General features: G+C 51.3%; 1 protein-coding gene across 1 annotated transcript in view; it reads left to right on the forward strand.

Annotated features, from left to right (window-relative positions):
* ATP6V1C1 (ATPase H+ transporting V1 subunit C1) overlaps positions 1-14,506 on the forward strand; it is a 484,611-nt gene that overhangs the window by 309,226 nt on the left and 160,879 nt on the right. The window contains exon 9 of the mRNA XM_086966092.1: positions 6,840-6,932. Coding sequence (XP_086822218.1) covers positions 6,840-6,932 — 93 coding nt within the window. The remainder of the gene's footprint in view (positions 1-6,839; positions 6,933-14,506) is intronic.

Below are 14,506 nucleotides of genomic sequence, written 5' to 3' on the forward strand. Positions count from 1 at the left end.
AGTCGCCTTATCTAGCATTAAGCCACAAGTGCCCTTTTCCCCATGTTTACAAAGGGGACAATTAAAATCTTCTCCCCAGATTACACAAACTGATTTTACCCTCCCTTCCATCTGGCTTCTAATGTCTTTACCCAGGCTTAAGAACGTTTGTTCAAGGGCAGCCACAAGCACATTGTTGTAAAAATTTACAACGACCAAATGTAGATCTTTTTCGACCACAATCCTAATTATATGGTAATATTGGTTGTTAACAACCATCTCAATCTTGCAGCACCTTAACAAGTTAGACACGTAGGTACACTGACCTCCTTTTGCCCTACCATCCAGTCCAAGGCCTTGCCGGCTTTGGAAAATGCCAATGCGGCCCTGGAGCCGGCATAAAGGGCGCAGGAGCATAGGACTGGGGAACACCCAGACTAAACGCCATCGGACCCGTGGGACCAGCAGGAGCCCCAGTGGGGTACATAGCCCTGGAGTATATCCCGAACATTGCATTCAGGAACTGCGTCTGATCCTGACCTGGAGCCGGGAAGGCTGGGTACGAACCCCCGGGCTTCTCTTGAGGGCGCGGAGTCGATACGACGTCGAACTCCTCTTCGGGCTGGTGCACCGGAGTCGACGGACACTCGGGCAACGGAGCCTCTCCCTCACCAACCACCTCCTCCTCACCTTCATCCTCTCGACCTGAAGGATGGGAAGGAACCGGAGATGGATTCGTTATCTGCCTCGGTGAACCTGGCGAATTGGCATGCGACACTTCACCCTCAGCGTCCTGCTCTTCGAAGCTGAAGACACCACGACCTTCTCAACCAGCTTCATCTGTGACTTCGGCTTTGAACCAGAGTCCTTCCTCGAGTGATGCCGGGACTCATGGGTTCTCTTCTTGTTTCTTTTTTGAAGATCTCGAATCATGGGCCGAGGAAGAGTCCGAGCGCGACCTCAAATGAGACCTTGACCTCGAACGCCGAGTTCGCGACCTCGAACTTTTCTTCTCTTTTCTGCCTTTAAGTTTCGCCACTAGAAGCTTGGTTTCTCTCTCCCGGAGGGCCTTAGGTATCATCTTCTTACAAGACTGGCAGTCTTCGACGTCATGGTCGGAGCTTAGACACCATACGCAGCATTCATGTGGATCCGTAATGGACATGGTTTTGCCACATTCCCCACAAGCTTTAAACCCGGTCTTCTTCGAAGACATGTCGAGAGAGAAGACAATGTAGCACAATTATAACAAAGTAACAAGGTTACAGCAATAGCTACGGACAATCCTTAGAAAACTGTTAGCGTCGACGACGCGGAAAAAAGGGAACTGATGTCATCACGCCAGCGTGGGCCTAATATGGTGTCGGTGACGTCAGCGGAGTCGCGCGCGATGCCGTGCCTCTATGACGTCGCCGCGAAGCTACAAAAGAATATCCGAATGTTGCTGACGCAAGGAGATATTCACAAGGTGAGGAATCCACAGGCAGATACTGTATCTACCAGAAAAAGCGTTACCGAAGGTAAGTAACTTGTTCGTGTGGGGCAGAGTCTGGGGGTAAATCAATACATGGGTGCCTCTTTTTTCCACACTCTGGGCCTGAATCCTCTTTCCCTTTATTGATTACATTTCGAACTAATTTTGGGGTAGCCTGCTCCCTTCTAGCAATCCTTCCAGAAGCTTCTGCTCCCTCCCCACTAGATTGTATTGTCTTTTTTGCCTTAGTGATACCCCCTTTATCAATGTGTTTTAGTTGCCCATTCAGACTTGTTTTCCGTGTGGGGTACCGATTAGAGTACCGTTAAGTTCTGGGGCTATACTTTCTTGTGTTATACAATCCGAGTCCGTTATGGTACCAAATGCTTTCCCAAAAAGTGTTTAGGTTGGCCGTAACAGTTATTTCTAGTTTAATTTTATTCTTTCAAATAGGGGTAGCATCAGTGACTTCATTAGATGTTCAATATGTCCCAGAAGGCCATCAGGAATTTTAGTTACCATTGGGGGGCATTGTGGGAGCTCAAATATTCCTTTGCCTTGATCTTTATTTGGGGACACGTTGTTAACTGACATTTGAGTGGGCTTACCCATTTTCCCCTCTGAATTACTAGTCTTAGTGGTTTTAATAACTTTTGGGGCTCTACCCTTTTGTGCATCTCGCCCACGCTTTCTTTTCCCAGACTTATTTAGTACATCAATATCTATATCTTTCTCTTTTTTTTTGTTCAGGCCCAAACAGGCCATATTTATTTTCTGGAACACAGCGTTAAGCCTACAACCTCCTGCTGAGGCCGGCCGCGTTTGCAATAGTTCTTGTGTTTGCGTGTCAACTGGAGCCGGCTCAGAGCCTTAACACAGCGTCATGCCTACAACTCTCTCTCTCTCTCTCTCTCTCTCTCTCTCTCTCTCTCTCTCTCTCTCTCTCTCTCTCTCTCTCTCTCTCTCTCTCTCTCTCTCTCTCTCCCTCTCTCTCTCCCTCTCTCCATCTCTCCCTTTCTCCCTCTCTCCCTCTCTCCCTCCCCCCCGGCCGCGTGGCTTATGGGGGAGTAATCCAGAAGCTCATCACACGCAAGCATATGCCCGCTATGCATGGGAGGTAGGTGGCAGGCAACTAGCCCAACTGTAATAAACAGCCCAACAGGGCTCAACCGTCTCAGAGCGAGACGAAGGCCAGAGTGGCAAGTAGGAAAAGAGGAAGTAGTCGGAGTACGGAAATCTGAGGGCGGGGAGAAGAGAGGGGAGAAGAGATGGTGGCTGTGGGTGATCTTTCTCTTTTTTAGATCTTTGATCAAGGAAAGTACTGGGTGTGGTATGGGTACTCATCTCTCCCTGCCTGTTTCCAAAAATTGCAGTACTATCCCTAGTATAATTTACTGAAGTACAAACAACGGACTCATCAGCACCAGCTGACTCTGTGCTGGCGTCCGACCAATTATCACCATTAGATTGATACACTGACGGCTGCTCAGGTGTTACGGCTTCTTTAATCGTGCCCAGTGAAGATCTTTTAGAAAAAATGGTTCTTATGATTATCTTTTTTCCGTTAACGATATTTGGCGTTCTATGACAACTGCAGCTCTCGTTATGAACTGGTCCAAGGTTCCAGTGATTGTGCCTCGAATGCTACCTGGCACAGCTTTTCTCCCCTTTCCTACGTTAAGCGCCTTTATAATTCACCACGGGGATTTAAAGAAAATGCCAGTGGGATAACAGCAGCAAAACAACAGTACAGTATTACAACCGAACATGTGCAATGTATGGGAGCCAAGATAGAGTACTTCTCCCACATTCACAGATGCTAAGGGGGAATAGTGAAATAACTTTCAATGTCACTTAGCTATTTATGTATGAGTCCAAGTCCACGATGTTGAGAATTAAGGGGGGTGGTCCAGCCCGGCCTCGTCTGGCCCCGGATGGCCACACATGGCCCGCCCTTTGCCCGGGCTTCACCGGGAGCTGTCCTCCGTTTAAAGCGCCTCCGGGCGCGGAAATGGCGGTGGCGGCTTCCGCCGCAAAGGAGCCTGGGAGATGTAGTCTCCCTCCGCTCAGCGGCCGCAAGATGTAGAGCTGCGGCGGTGGGAGGGAGACCAAGACGAGCAGCGGGAATAACCGGGAACAGGTAGGTGTGCAAAAGTTCCCCCACGAGTGTCCTGACAGCTCCTGCTGCACCGGGGCTGTCCTCCGTTTAAAGTGCCTCCCGGCGCGGAAATGGCAGTGGTGGCTTCCGCCGCAAAGGAGCCTGGGATATGTAGTTTCCCTCCGCACAGCGGCCGCAAGATGTAGAGCTGCAGCGGCGGGAGGGAGACCAAGACGAGCAGCGGGAATAGCAGGGAACAGGTAGGTGTGCAAAAGTTCCTCCCCAAGTGTCCTGACAGCGCCCCTGTCAGTAAAATCGGGGATATGAAATGTCAAATATTTAAGTAAAAATTTTGCCTAGAAGCACAATGCGCCAACTGTGGTTATTTGATCACGCCGGACCAGGACAGTGTCACAAGTTCAGGCTGACCACTATGGAGCGCAAGATGGATACAGCGACCCAGTTAGACCCACTAAACAAAGTACCTTAAATCCTGGCTTGCAGAAGGTTGGAAGATCCTGTGTCGCGGTTGTGTCTTGCAGCAGCGGTTCTGAGGAGCTGCAAGGCTGCAAAGCGAGGATTGTAGTCAGGGGGATACGTGATCCTGCAAAGTTTGTAATGAAGCTGCAAAGAGAAGCATCGTGCTGCGTCTGTTCTGCTCACTGGACCACAGCTGACCTGGCAGAGCACCTTCAGGACCACTTCAAAGGGTCCAGGACTAGGGTGGTACCACTTGGGGGGTAGGACTTCCAGCAGAGAGAGTCCAGGTGTGGTGTTTCAGGTGGTTGGAGCCTTTTCAGTCCCTGAGGCTCTGATCAGCAGGCCAACCAACCAGCCCTTGGAGTCACTCTGATGGTCCTGGGTTCAAGATAGAGGTGCAGTCCTCCTTTCAGGCAACAAGGCAATAGAGTAGCAGTCTTTCTGGCAGAGCAGCACAGCAGTCCATCTGAGTCTTCCACAGGTCCAGAGTTTTACTAACAAATTGGGTCTGAGGGTCCAATATTTATATCTGATATCCACTGTTTAGTAGGAGAATATTCCGGGGGTGTCCACCCCCCAGAGGTCTTTTGAATTTCATGCCTCCCTCCATGGCAACAGCCTGTTTGGTGTCACAATAGACTACTGTGAAACCCTTTGTGAGTGTATGAACGCAGAGCCTTTGTGATGTGCAAGTGTGGTAGGTGACAGCTGCTCCCCCTCATCAAGTCAGAGATGACTTATGTTCCTTTGCTTCACTGTCTCGGAGCAATATACAAAGACCAACTGCCAGCTACATCTAGTCATGTGATCCAGGAAACAGGTTGCAAGGCACCAAATGGTTAGGACAAGAAAATGTCAACTTTTTAAAAGTGGCATTTTCAGAATTGAGACTTAAAATCCGACTTTACAATTAAAGAGGGTTTTAAATGCCAATTCATTAGACTCCAAACTTGACATTCCTACTTGCTCCCAATTGAAAGTTAGTATTTATTTAATGTATTAAGGCTGGCCAATTTTATCCTATGGGAGAGGTAGGCTTTGCAGTAGTGAAAAATAAATGTAAGAGCTTTTCACTACCAGGACACACACAACTTCACAGTACATGTCTAGCGTTTTAAATACACTGCACCATGTCCTCTGGGCTGTTTAGGGTCTAACCTAGGGGTGACATATGTATTAGAAAGAAGGTTTAGGCTTGGCAAAAGGTTTATTTTGTGAGGTCTAAATGTCAGTTTAAACTGCACTCAAGGTCTGCAATGGCAGGCTTGAGACATGTATAAAGGGCTAGTTGTAATGTAAGGTGGATTTGTATATTTTTGCTTGTCGCCTGTGAAATTATCTAGGTGCTTGGTAGGTGGCACAAACAGTGCTACAGGCCCAATAGTAGGATTTGATTTACAGGCAACTAAGTACATGAAGTACCACTTTACTAGGGACTTACAAGTAAATTCAATGTGCCAATTGGGTGTAAGCCAATTTCTCCATGTTTAACGGATAGAGCATACGTACTCTGTTAGCAGTGGTAAAGTGTGCAAAGTCGTAAAGGCCAGCAGAAATAGGTTCAGAAAACAGGAATGTGAAGGCAAAATGTTTGAAATGATCCTGCCGGAAGGGTCAAGTCCAACAGTTTTGAATACAAATTAACTCGCATTTCTAGTGATAGGTTTTATAGAGACTGGTGAATAACTTTCAGTTTTCACTTTTGTCCCTATTTCCTCCCCTCCAATGTAATGTGGCCCCAGTATTGTTGATGGTGTTCAATTAAATTCCCTAAAGGCTGCATGGACAGCAAATATTTTATCAATGGGGATTTTGAAGTGCACTAATGCCCACAGGTTAAACTTCTCAGGGAAATGTACGTATATTATTGTTTGGCCTGGGTCATGAGAAAAAAAAAAAACCTGTTCCTGAGAACGTGTCAATGGGAAAGGCACAAAAATAGTGTGTTGGGGGTGATGCTGATCAGAATACAACATTATATATTGACTATTCGCATACTGAGAAAATTTCATTAGTGGCCCAGGAAGTAACGTCTATTCTAATATTGCTCCATCAAAATGTCAGGTGAAAAATGCACAAACACAGAACACAGAGAGCAAGTGATGGGATTCTGTTCCGAATACTTTTCCATGAGGTACTGACAAATCAAAGAAGGGACATTATGAGATATCAGTCACATTTATACTCTTGATGATATGCCTTGAACCCTGTGTTTAGTGTGAAATACCCATGCCTATATGCATTAACTGGGTGTCCTACCTCTAGTATATCTAATAATACTATACACTCTGGCTCAATATAATGAGTACTGGCTTTGGATTGACTACTGTCTGGTATTAGAATATACATTCCCAAAACTACAAGAGACTCTGCTGGACAGTTTTCCCGCTTGACTGGTAGCTTCTGAAAATGAAGACCCTATTGCTAGACAGTAGGGTTTGGGCTTTGAGTTCATACATACAAGTCACTCCTTTTGTGGCTAATTGCCAATGTGCCCTGGTATTTCATTGTTGTATAACCTGCATTGAATCCTGCGGTAGAAGAAACTGCAGTAGCACACATCATCTCCATTTTCAGGTTTACACTGGCAACATCTGTTTTCTACTTCTAGATTTTGAGACGCGTATGATTTACAGTTGAACCATGTTGTTGGCTGTAGTTCTGCCTCAGCTTTCCTTTGGCATACCTAACCCCAAAGTATAACATTATCTCAGTGATACATTTGCTATTTTGTCTATCAATATTAATTACCTGCCACTTCCTCTTGTGCACCTTTAATAATTTCTTTGTTTTTCTCTATATGTAAAGCACTCTTTGTGAAGACCAAGATAGTTACCTATGCAGCGTGACATTGTTCAGGAAGGCAGTGGATGACTTCCGACATAAAGCCAGGGAAAACAAGTGAGTTTTATTTTCCTCTGAATGCATATTTATTATGTCGCATGCGTTTTCTGTCCTCAAAGCAGCAAAAATGTAACCATGGATTCCATAGCCAATATCACAAATGAATTGTATTATCAAATATGCACTTACTTGCTCAGCACAGACTTGGTAGTCCATGTTAATTATTCAGATCATGGTTAATTTTGAAATTGTGGCAATTAAAAATGGATTAAAAGAACACATATTGAATTTGCAGTTATTCTGCTAGCACTCTTGATTGTTTTTTACACGGTCACCCAGTTCATTGCAGGATTTTATTCAAGAATATTTCAGTGATCATTATATACCTATAGCTACATATTGTGTTCAAGTTGTGCTGATTAAATCTTAACAGTACCAGGAAACTATTTTTCCATCAGCAGTTGCTATTATTCCTAATTTAAAGGTTGACCTTTTACCAGGTGTGAGCAGGTGTGCTGGCATTTAGTACCAGCAGAGTTATTTGAAGATCCAGGTCTTCAGGTTCTTGAAAAACTCAGGTAGCGAGGAGGAGGCTCTGATGACTTGTGGGAGGTAATTCCATGCTTTGGGTGCGATGTAAGAGAACAACTATCTTCTCTACTTTTGTGAATGTGGGGGGAAGTGTGCGAATGAGGCTGAGCGTAGGTGTCTTGATGGTTGTACTGGGTAATACAATGTTCTGTGATCCTCACAAGCCTCATCACTGTGGATTCTAATTTTTAGAAATGCTGAGGGTTGGTACGGTTCAGTATTTGCCGACTATCCCAGAACCAAATCCTGCAGCCATGGTAAGTGAAAGGAGAGTAGTGTTTCTTTGGGTGTAGTTTTGACGTATGGGGTGGCAGAGAGGGCTGTGTTGCGCCACCAAGTCTTGGAACCAGATAATTGTTCCAACCCCCAATTGTTGTTCCCATCCTGCGAGGGTCACAGAATATGAGTTATATCCCTCTTGTACAGCCCATGTGTCAAAACTACATGAAAACAAATCCATATTTTCTCTCACTTGCTGTGGCTGATGCTGGCAGTATTTTCACTATGGGCTTGGTGGAACGGTGAGCAGCACAAAGGCTGATGTCCGGAGGAGCCAGATACCCTCCAGTTCCTTATTTGTGTTAAACTCCTTTCCATGATGCTCAAACCTGCGTTTGAGATTTGAGGTAAAGCTCACAGTCTGACCCCATGGCAGAAAGACTGTTTTGATGTTTTGTGCCTGGGTTGAGGGGGCAACCAGAAGCCAGAATGGGCTGCCCGCCCACCGTATTCCATGTTCAATGTATTCTCTCCTTGGTGTCTAATTGGCTTCCCCTTTCACCCCTGTGGACCAAAAGAGTATCTTGTTCCTGGGGTTAGTGGGTGTGGCCCAGCACCAGGATGGACCGTAACACCACCCAATGCCATTCTTGGTGATTCATTGTTTTCTGCCCCTCTGGGAGTTGCACATTAGGATTGAACCCACATACCTGCTCCCCAGGGACTTAAAAAATAGTCCCCTGTTCTGTGAGGGTGGGTGGGGGCACAATGCCATGATGGCCTGGCCCTCAGCCCAGTCCTTTCCTTGAGAATCCTTCCCCTGATGTCTAGTGGGCCTTCTATCCCCAAGGCAGCAGAAAGACTACTTGGCCCCTCATTGGCTGGGAGCCCCTGGTCCTACCTAGGGGGACTGCTCACCCCATTTAAACAATCATTTGGCCTATTGTGTTTATCCCTCCTCAGCTGAGAAGGGATCCACTAGGGAAAGGTACCACTGGAAAGAGGACTGTCCCCACTTTCCTGCGCTACGTCTCCTGTTGAAGTCAGTGCTTGAATGTCTGAGCCGTACCCTTGAGCATTGATCACAAAAAAATAAGCCATCGTTTTTATGCTACAGTTGCTTTCAGTTTCAGTGATATCGGCATGCATGAGTGATAATACGCTGCTTCTCGCTGTGTACAAATGTAGATATTGTTCGGCCATGGCACTTTAGTTGGACTGGATACCCCACTTGGACACAAGCACAACCATCATTTCCTGGCACTTATTCTGACGTTCATTTATTTTGGATTGTGTTCCTGTGTTCGGCCGGAGGTCAAGGGAGCGATCGAGGGAGCGGTCGCGGAGCCGTCACGAGCGCTCCGGGAGTCGTCACCATTCCTCTGGTTCCTCAGGTAGGAAGCACAAGAAGTCGGGGCGTCGTCATCGTACCCCCGACTCCTCCCGACGCTCGTGCGATGCGGCCGGGGGTTCGGGTGGCCCCACCCCCGCGGCTCCGCGTGAGTCGCCGGCGCGGCCTGCTCCATACCCTGCGGTCCCTGGGCAAGGCGCGTCGCCCGAGGAGATAGAGGCGTTCCTCATGGCCATGAGGGCACTGTCTCCTCCGACGGGGCCTCCGGCGCCTTCGGGCCCTGTGGTCCCGTCCGAGGGCCCTAGCGGTTCGGGTGCTCCTGCCTCGACGCCGTCGGGTGCTCTGGCCCCGGCGCTGCAGGGGCCTTTAGGGTCAACGCCGGCTGGTCAACCGGCCTCTCCGGCGCGGATTCCATCGGGGCTGCCACTGGCGCGGCCCCCCCCCCCCCCGCCACACCAGGATGGACCGTAACACCACCCAATGCCATTCTTGGTGATTCATTGTTTTCTGCCCCTCTGGGAGTTGCACATTAGGATTGAACCCACATACCTGCTCCCCAGGGACTTAATAAATAGTCCCCTGTTTTGTGAAGGTGGGTGGGGGGCACAATGCCATGATGGCCTGGCCCTCAGCCCAGTCCTTTCCTTGAGAATCCTTCCCCTGATGTCTAGTGGGCCTTCTATCCCCAAGGCAGCAGAAAGACTACTTGGCCCCTCATTGGCTGGGAGCCCCTGGTCCTACCTAGGGGGACTGCTCACCCCATTTAAACAATCATTTGGCCTATTGTGTTGATCCCTCCTCAGCTGAGAAGGGATCCACTAGGGAAAGGTACCACTGGAAAGAGGACTGTCACCACTTTCCTGCGCTACGTCTCCTGTTGAAGTCAGTGCTTGAATGTCTGAGCCGTACCCCTGAGCATTGATCACAAATAAGCCATCGTTTTTATGCTACAGTTGCTTTCAGTTTCAGTGATATCGGCATGCATGAGTGATAATACGCTGCTTCTCGCTGTGTACAAATGTAGATATTGTTCGGCCATGGCACTTTAGTTGGGCTGGATACCCCATGGACACAAGCACAACCATCATTTCCTGGCACTTATTCTGACGTTCATTTATTTTGGATTGTGTTCCTGAGGATACATCTGTAAACAGGAAGATCCATTTGCTGTTTATTTGCAACTTGATTTGAGGGGTGTCTTCTTCAAACTAGGTTCTTGGAGTTCTGAATCATTAAGAATCACTTTGGTAGGGCATCCCGCGTTTGCATCTTGTATATCTGAAAGAAACAGGTAAGTATTAGATTTCTTACCTTAGAATATCCCCAGGCGTCAGTCTGGATCCGGAAACTTTTGCGTAGCAGTACCCCTGCGCGTCGGTAGGCGTCGTCTGTAGGCGTCCCCTGCGGCTCCGCGTCCGTCGTCGGCGTCGTGCGCCGTGATGACGTCGCTGGAGTATATAGACGACGCCTCCGCGCGCTGACGTCAGTTCTTCTTTTTTCCGCGCCAGTTAGCGCAGATCCGAGAAGTGCAGTACTCCGGTCTTTTGACCAAGTTTTTTCTTGAATCCTTGAATCTTCTTAGGGTGCCAGTAGGATGCCTGGTTTTAAGAACTGTGACGACTGTGACCGCACGATGTCGGTCACGGACCATCACCGACTCTGCCTCCGGTGCCTGGGCCCCGACCACGACGTGGACGCCTGCGTCGATTGCCGGGCCTTGATGAATAAAGCTAGACGGGAGTGGTCCCGCAAGATACTCGAGCTCCGGGTGTCGGCCCCGCGTCGAGAGCAGTCCCGGTCCGGCCGGAGGTCAAGGGAGCGATCGAGGGAGCGGTCGCGAAGCCGTCATGAGCGCTCCGGGAGTCGTCACCATTCCTCTGGTTCCTCAGGTAGGAAGCACAAGAAGTCGGGGCGTCGTCATCGTACCCCCGAATCCTCCCGACGCTCGCGCGATGCGGCCGGGGGTTCGGGTGGCCCCACCCCCGCGGCTCCGCGTGAGTTGCCGGCACGGCCTGCTCCATACCCTGCGGTCCCTGGGCAAGGCGCATCGCCCGAGGAGATAGAGGCGTTCCTCATGGCCATGAGGGCACTGTCTCCTCCGACGGGGCCTCCGGCGCCTTCGGGCCCTGTGGTCCCGTCCGAGGGCCCTAGCGGTTCGGGTGCTCCTGCCTCGACGCTGCAGGGGCCTTCAGGGTCAACGCCGGCTGGTCAACCAGCCTCTCCGGCGCCGATTCCATCGGGGCTGCCCCTGGCGCCGCCCCCGCGCGGCGCCGGTTCTCCGGCGCCGGGCGGCGCCGCCCCCATTCCCTCTCCGACTCCAGACGCGGAGTCGAACCGGCGTCGACCGACGCAGAGTCCAACGCCGATGGGGCCTGTGGACCCCGGGGAGCCGGTCTACATTGTTGATTCCGAATATGGTGAAGATGTAGATTACGGAGAGGAGTGGGAGGGGTCTGAGGACCCTCTGACCCGCGAGTGTCAGTACAATGCGGACTGGACGGGTGACTTGGGTGACGCGAGTGGCTTCAGGTTCGCCTGTTGATAGGAACGTGGCCAGACGCCACCGTCCGTGTACGGATGACCCCAAGTTCTTGTCCACCCATCCCACCCCTGAGAGCCTGGTGATCCAGGCCTCGACTTCCCAGAACGCATTCCCGTCGGCCCTGCCCGACCGGGAATCTAAGAGGTACGACCAGTATGGTAAGAAGGTCTTCTCGTCCCGGAGTCTGGGACTGCGGTCTTGCAACACCGCATGCCTCTTGGGCCGCTACACCCACTCTCTGTGGGATACGGTCGCGGACCTGCTGCCTGAATGCCCGCCGGAGGTACGGGCTAAGCTCGGCAAGGCTATGATTGAAGGCCGAGACACAGCAAGATACTCCATCAGGTGTGGTCTTGATACGACCGACTCACTGGGCAGAGCGATGTCCACGACGGTGGCGATTCGTCGCCACGCCTGGCTGAGATCCGCCAACTTCTCGGCAGATGTCCAGAATGCATTGATGGACATGCCGTTTGATGGCAGTCGCCTGTTTGGCGACAAAGCGGACCACGCGCTGGAGCGCTTCAAGGACTCCAGGGTCACGGCCAAGTCCTTGGGTCTCTCGACCCAGCGCCAGCAAACGGGTTCGTTTCGCTCCTTTCGTGGCCAAGGAAGGGGCGGTCCCACACGTGCTGCCAGCCACGCGCCGCAACAGACTTATCAACGTGGTGGCGGCCGTGGAAACCGCACCTTCCCCCGCAGCACTGCCACTAAATCCTCCTAGTCCGTGCTTTCAGGCCCATGTGACGCTGGTGGGTGGCAGGGTTCGCCATCACCTCTCCCACTGGCGCACAATAACATCGGACAGGTGGGTGCTGCAGCTCGTCCGAAGGGGCTACTCCCTCCCCTTCGAGACCACTCCTCCAGCCATGCCACCGCAGAACCACTGTGTGTCGGGGGACCACTTGGCACTTCTGAGGGAGGAAGTTTAGGCCCTCTTGGCCAAGGGGGCCATTGAGCGCGTTCCTGGGCCAGAAGTAGGACGTGGTTGCTATTCCCACTACTTTCTGGTACCCAAGAAGGACAAAGGGGGCCTACGTCCTATCTTGGACCTAAGGAACGTCAACGGCTTCCTCCGGAAGGAGAAGTTCAAGATGTTGACTTTAGCTCAGGTCTTGGCTGCTCTAGACCCGCAAGACTGGATGGTAGCGTTGGACTTGCAGGATGCGTATTTTCACATCCCCGTCCTGCCGGCCCACTGGCGTTACCTGCGGTTCACGGTAGGCCACGAGCACTTTCAGTTTATCGTGCTCCCCTTCGGCCTTACCAGCGCCCCACGGGTGTTCACCAAGGTGATGGCGGTGGTCGCTGCCCATCTGCGCAGATTGGGGGTTTCAGTCTTCCCCTATCTAGACGACTGGTTGTTGAAGGCGGGCTCGCCCCAGACAGTCGTCCACCACCTTCAGATGACGGCAGACCTCCTGCACGAGCTGGGGTTCTCCATCAATGTGCCGAAATCACACCTGTGTCCCTCTCAAAAGCTCCTTTTCATCCGAGCGGTTCTCGACTCGGCGCAGTTTCGGGTCTATCCTCCGGAACGGCGAGTCCAGGATATACAGGCTTTGATTCCCATCTTTCATCCGTTATCCCGGGTTTCGGTCAGGTTGACGCTGCGGCTGCTGGGGCTGATGGCTTCCTGCATCCTTCTGGTGCATCACGCCCGGTGGCGGATGCGGGCTCTGCAGTGAGACCTGAAGTTTCAGTGGGCCCAGCATCAGGGCAACTTGTCCGACCATGTCTTGATCTCGGAGGGCACTGCGATACAACTGCAGTGGTGGCTTATGGACTGCGATTGGGTCAGAGGCAGATCCCTCTCCCTTCCCCAACCGGAGCACGTTGTTGTGACGGACGCGTCCCTCCAGGGCTGGGGAGGCCACTTGGGAGAGGCAGAGATCAGAGGCATCTGGTCCCCGGCGGAGTCCCGGCTCCATATAAACCTGTTGGAGCTTCGGTCGATTCGTTTGGCACTGAAAGCATTCCTCCCCTTTGTCAGCGGGAGTGTGGTGTAGGTGTTCACGTCAACACCACTGCCATGTGGTACTGCAACAGGCAGGGCGGGGTGGGGTCGTGGACCCTTTGCCAGGAGGCTCTGCGCCTCTGGCAATGGCTGGAACGTCAGGGCGTGACTCTGACGGTTCAACACCTGGCAGGTTCTCTAAACGCCAGGGCGGACGAACTCAGCAGTCAGTGCTCGATGGATCACGAATGGCGTCTGAACTCGGACGTGGCGCAAGGCCTCTTTCTGCAATGGGGAGAGCCTTGGTTAGATCTATTCGCCACAGAAGAGAACGCGCAATGTCATCGGTTCTGCGCGTTGGAGTTTCCAAGACGGCACTCGCACGGCGACGCCTTTCGGCGCGAGTGGAGTTGCGGTCTGTTATACGCCTTTCCGCCTATACCACTTCTGCCCAGAGTGCTGAAGAAGATCAGGCGCGACCGGGCCCAAGTCATCCTTGTGGCTCCGGACTGGGCTCGAAGGTACTGGTATCCCAAGCTACTCAGCATGTCAGTCGGTCCCCCGATCCGCCTGCCCCTTCAGGAGGACCTTCTGTCGCAGCAGCAGGGGACGGTCCTCCACCCGAACCTGTCCAGTCTCCACCTCCATGCGTGGAGATTGAGCGTCGACAGTTGAGGCCAATCGACTTGCCTCCTGAAGTCTGTGATGTGATTCTGGCAGCCAGGCGCCCCTCCACAAAGTCGGTATACGCTTGCCGGTGGAACAGATTTTTGGCATGGTGCACAGCAAAGGCTGTGGACCCTCTTTCTGCCCCTCTTTCCAAGGTTCTCCTCTTTCTTCTCTCTCTTGCCCAGCAGGGCTCTGCTCTGGGCACTATCAAGGGCTACCTTTCTGCCCTTTCGGCCTTTCTGAGGCTGCCTGATCAACCTTCTTTGTTCAAGTCCCCTATTGTAACAAGGTTCTTGAAGGGC

Source organism: Lissotriton vulgaris, chromosome 4_1 (assembly GCF_964263255.1).
Source record: "Lissotriton vulgaris chromosome 4_1, aLisVul1.2, whole genome shotgun sequence".
Taxonomy (NCBI): domain Eukaryota; kingdom Metazoa; phylum Chordata; class Amphibia; order Caudata; family Salamandridae; genus Lissotriton; species Lissotriton vulgaris.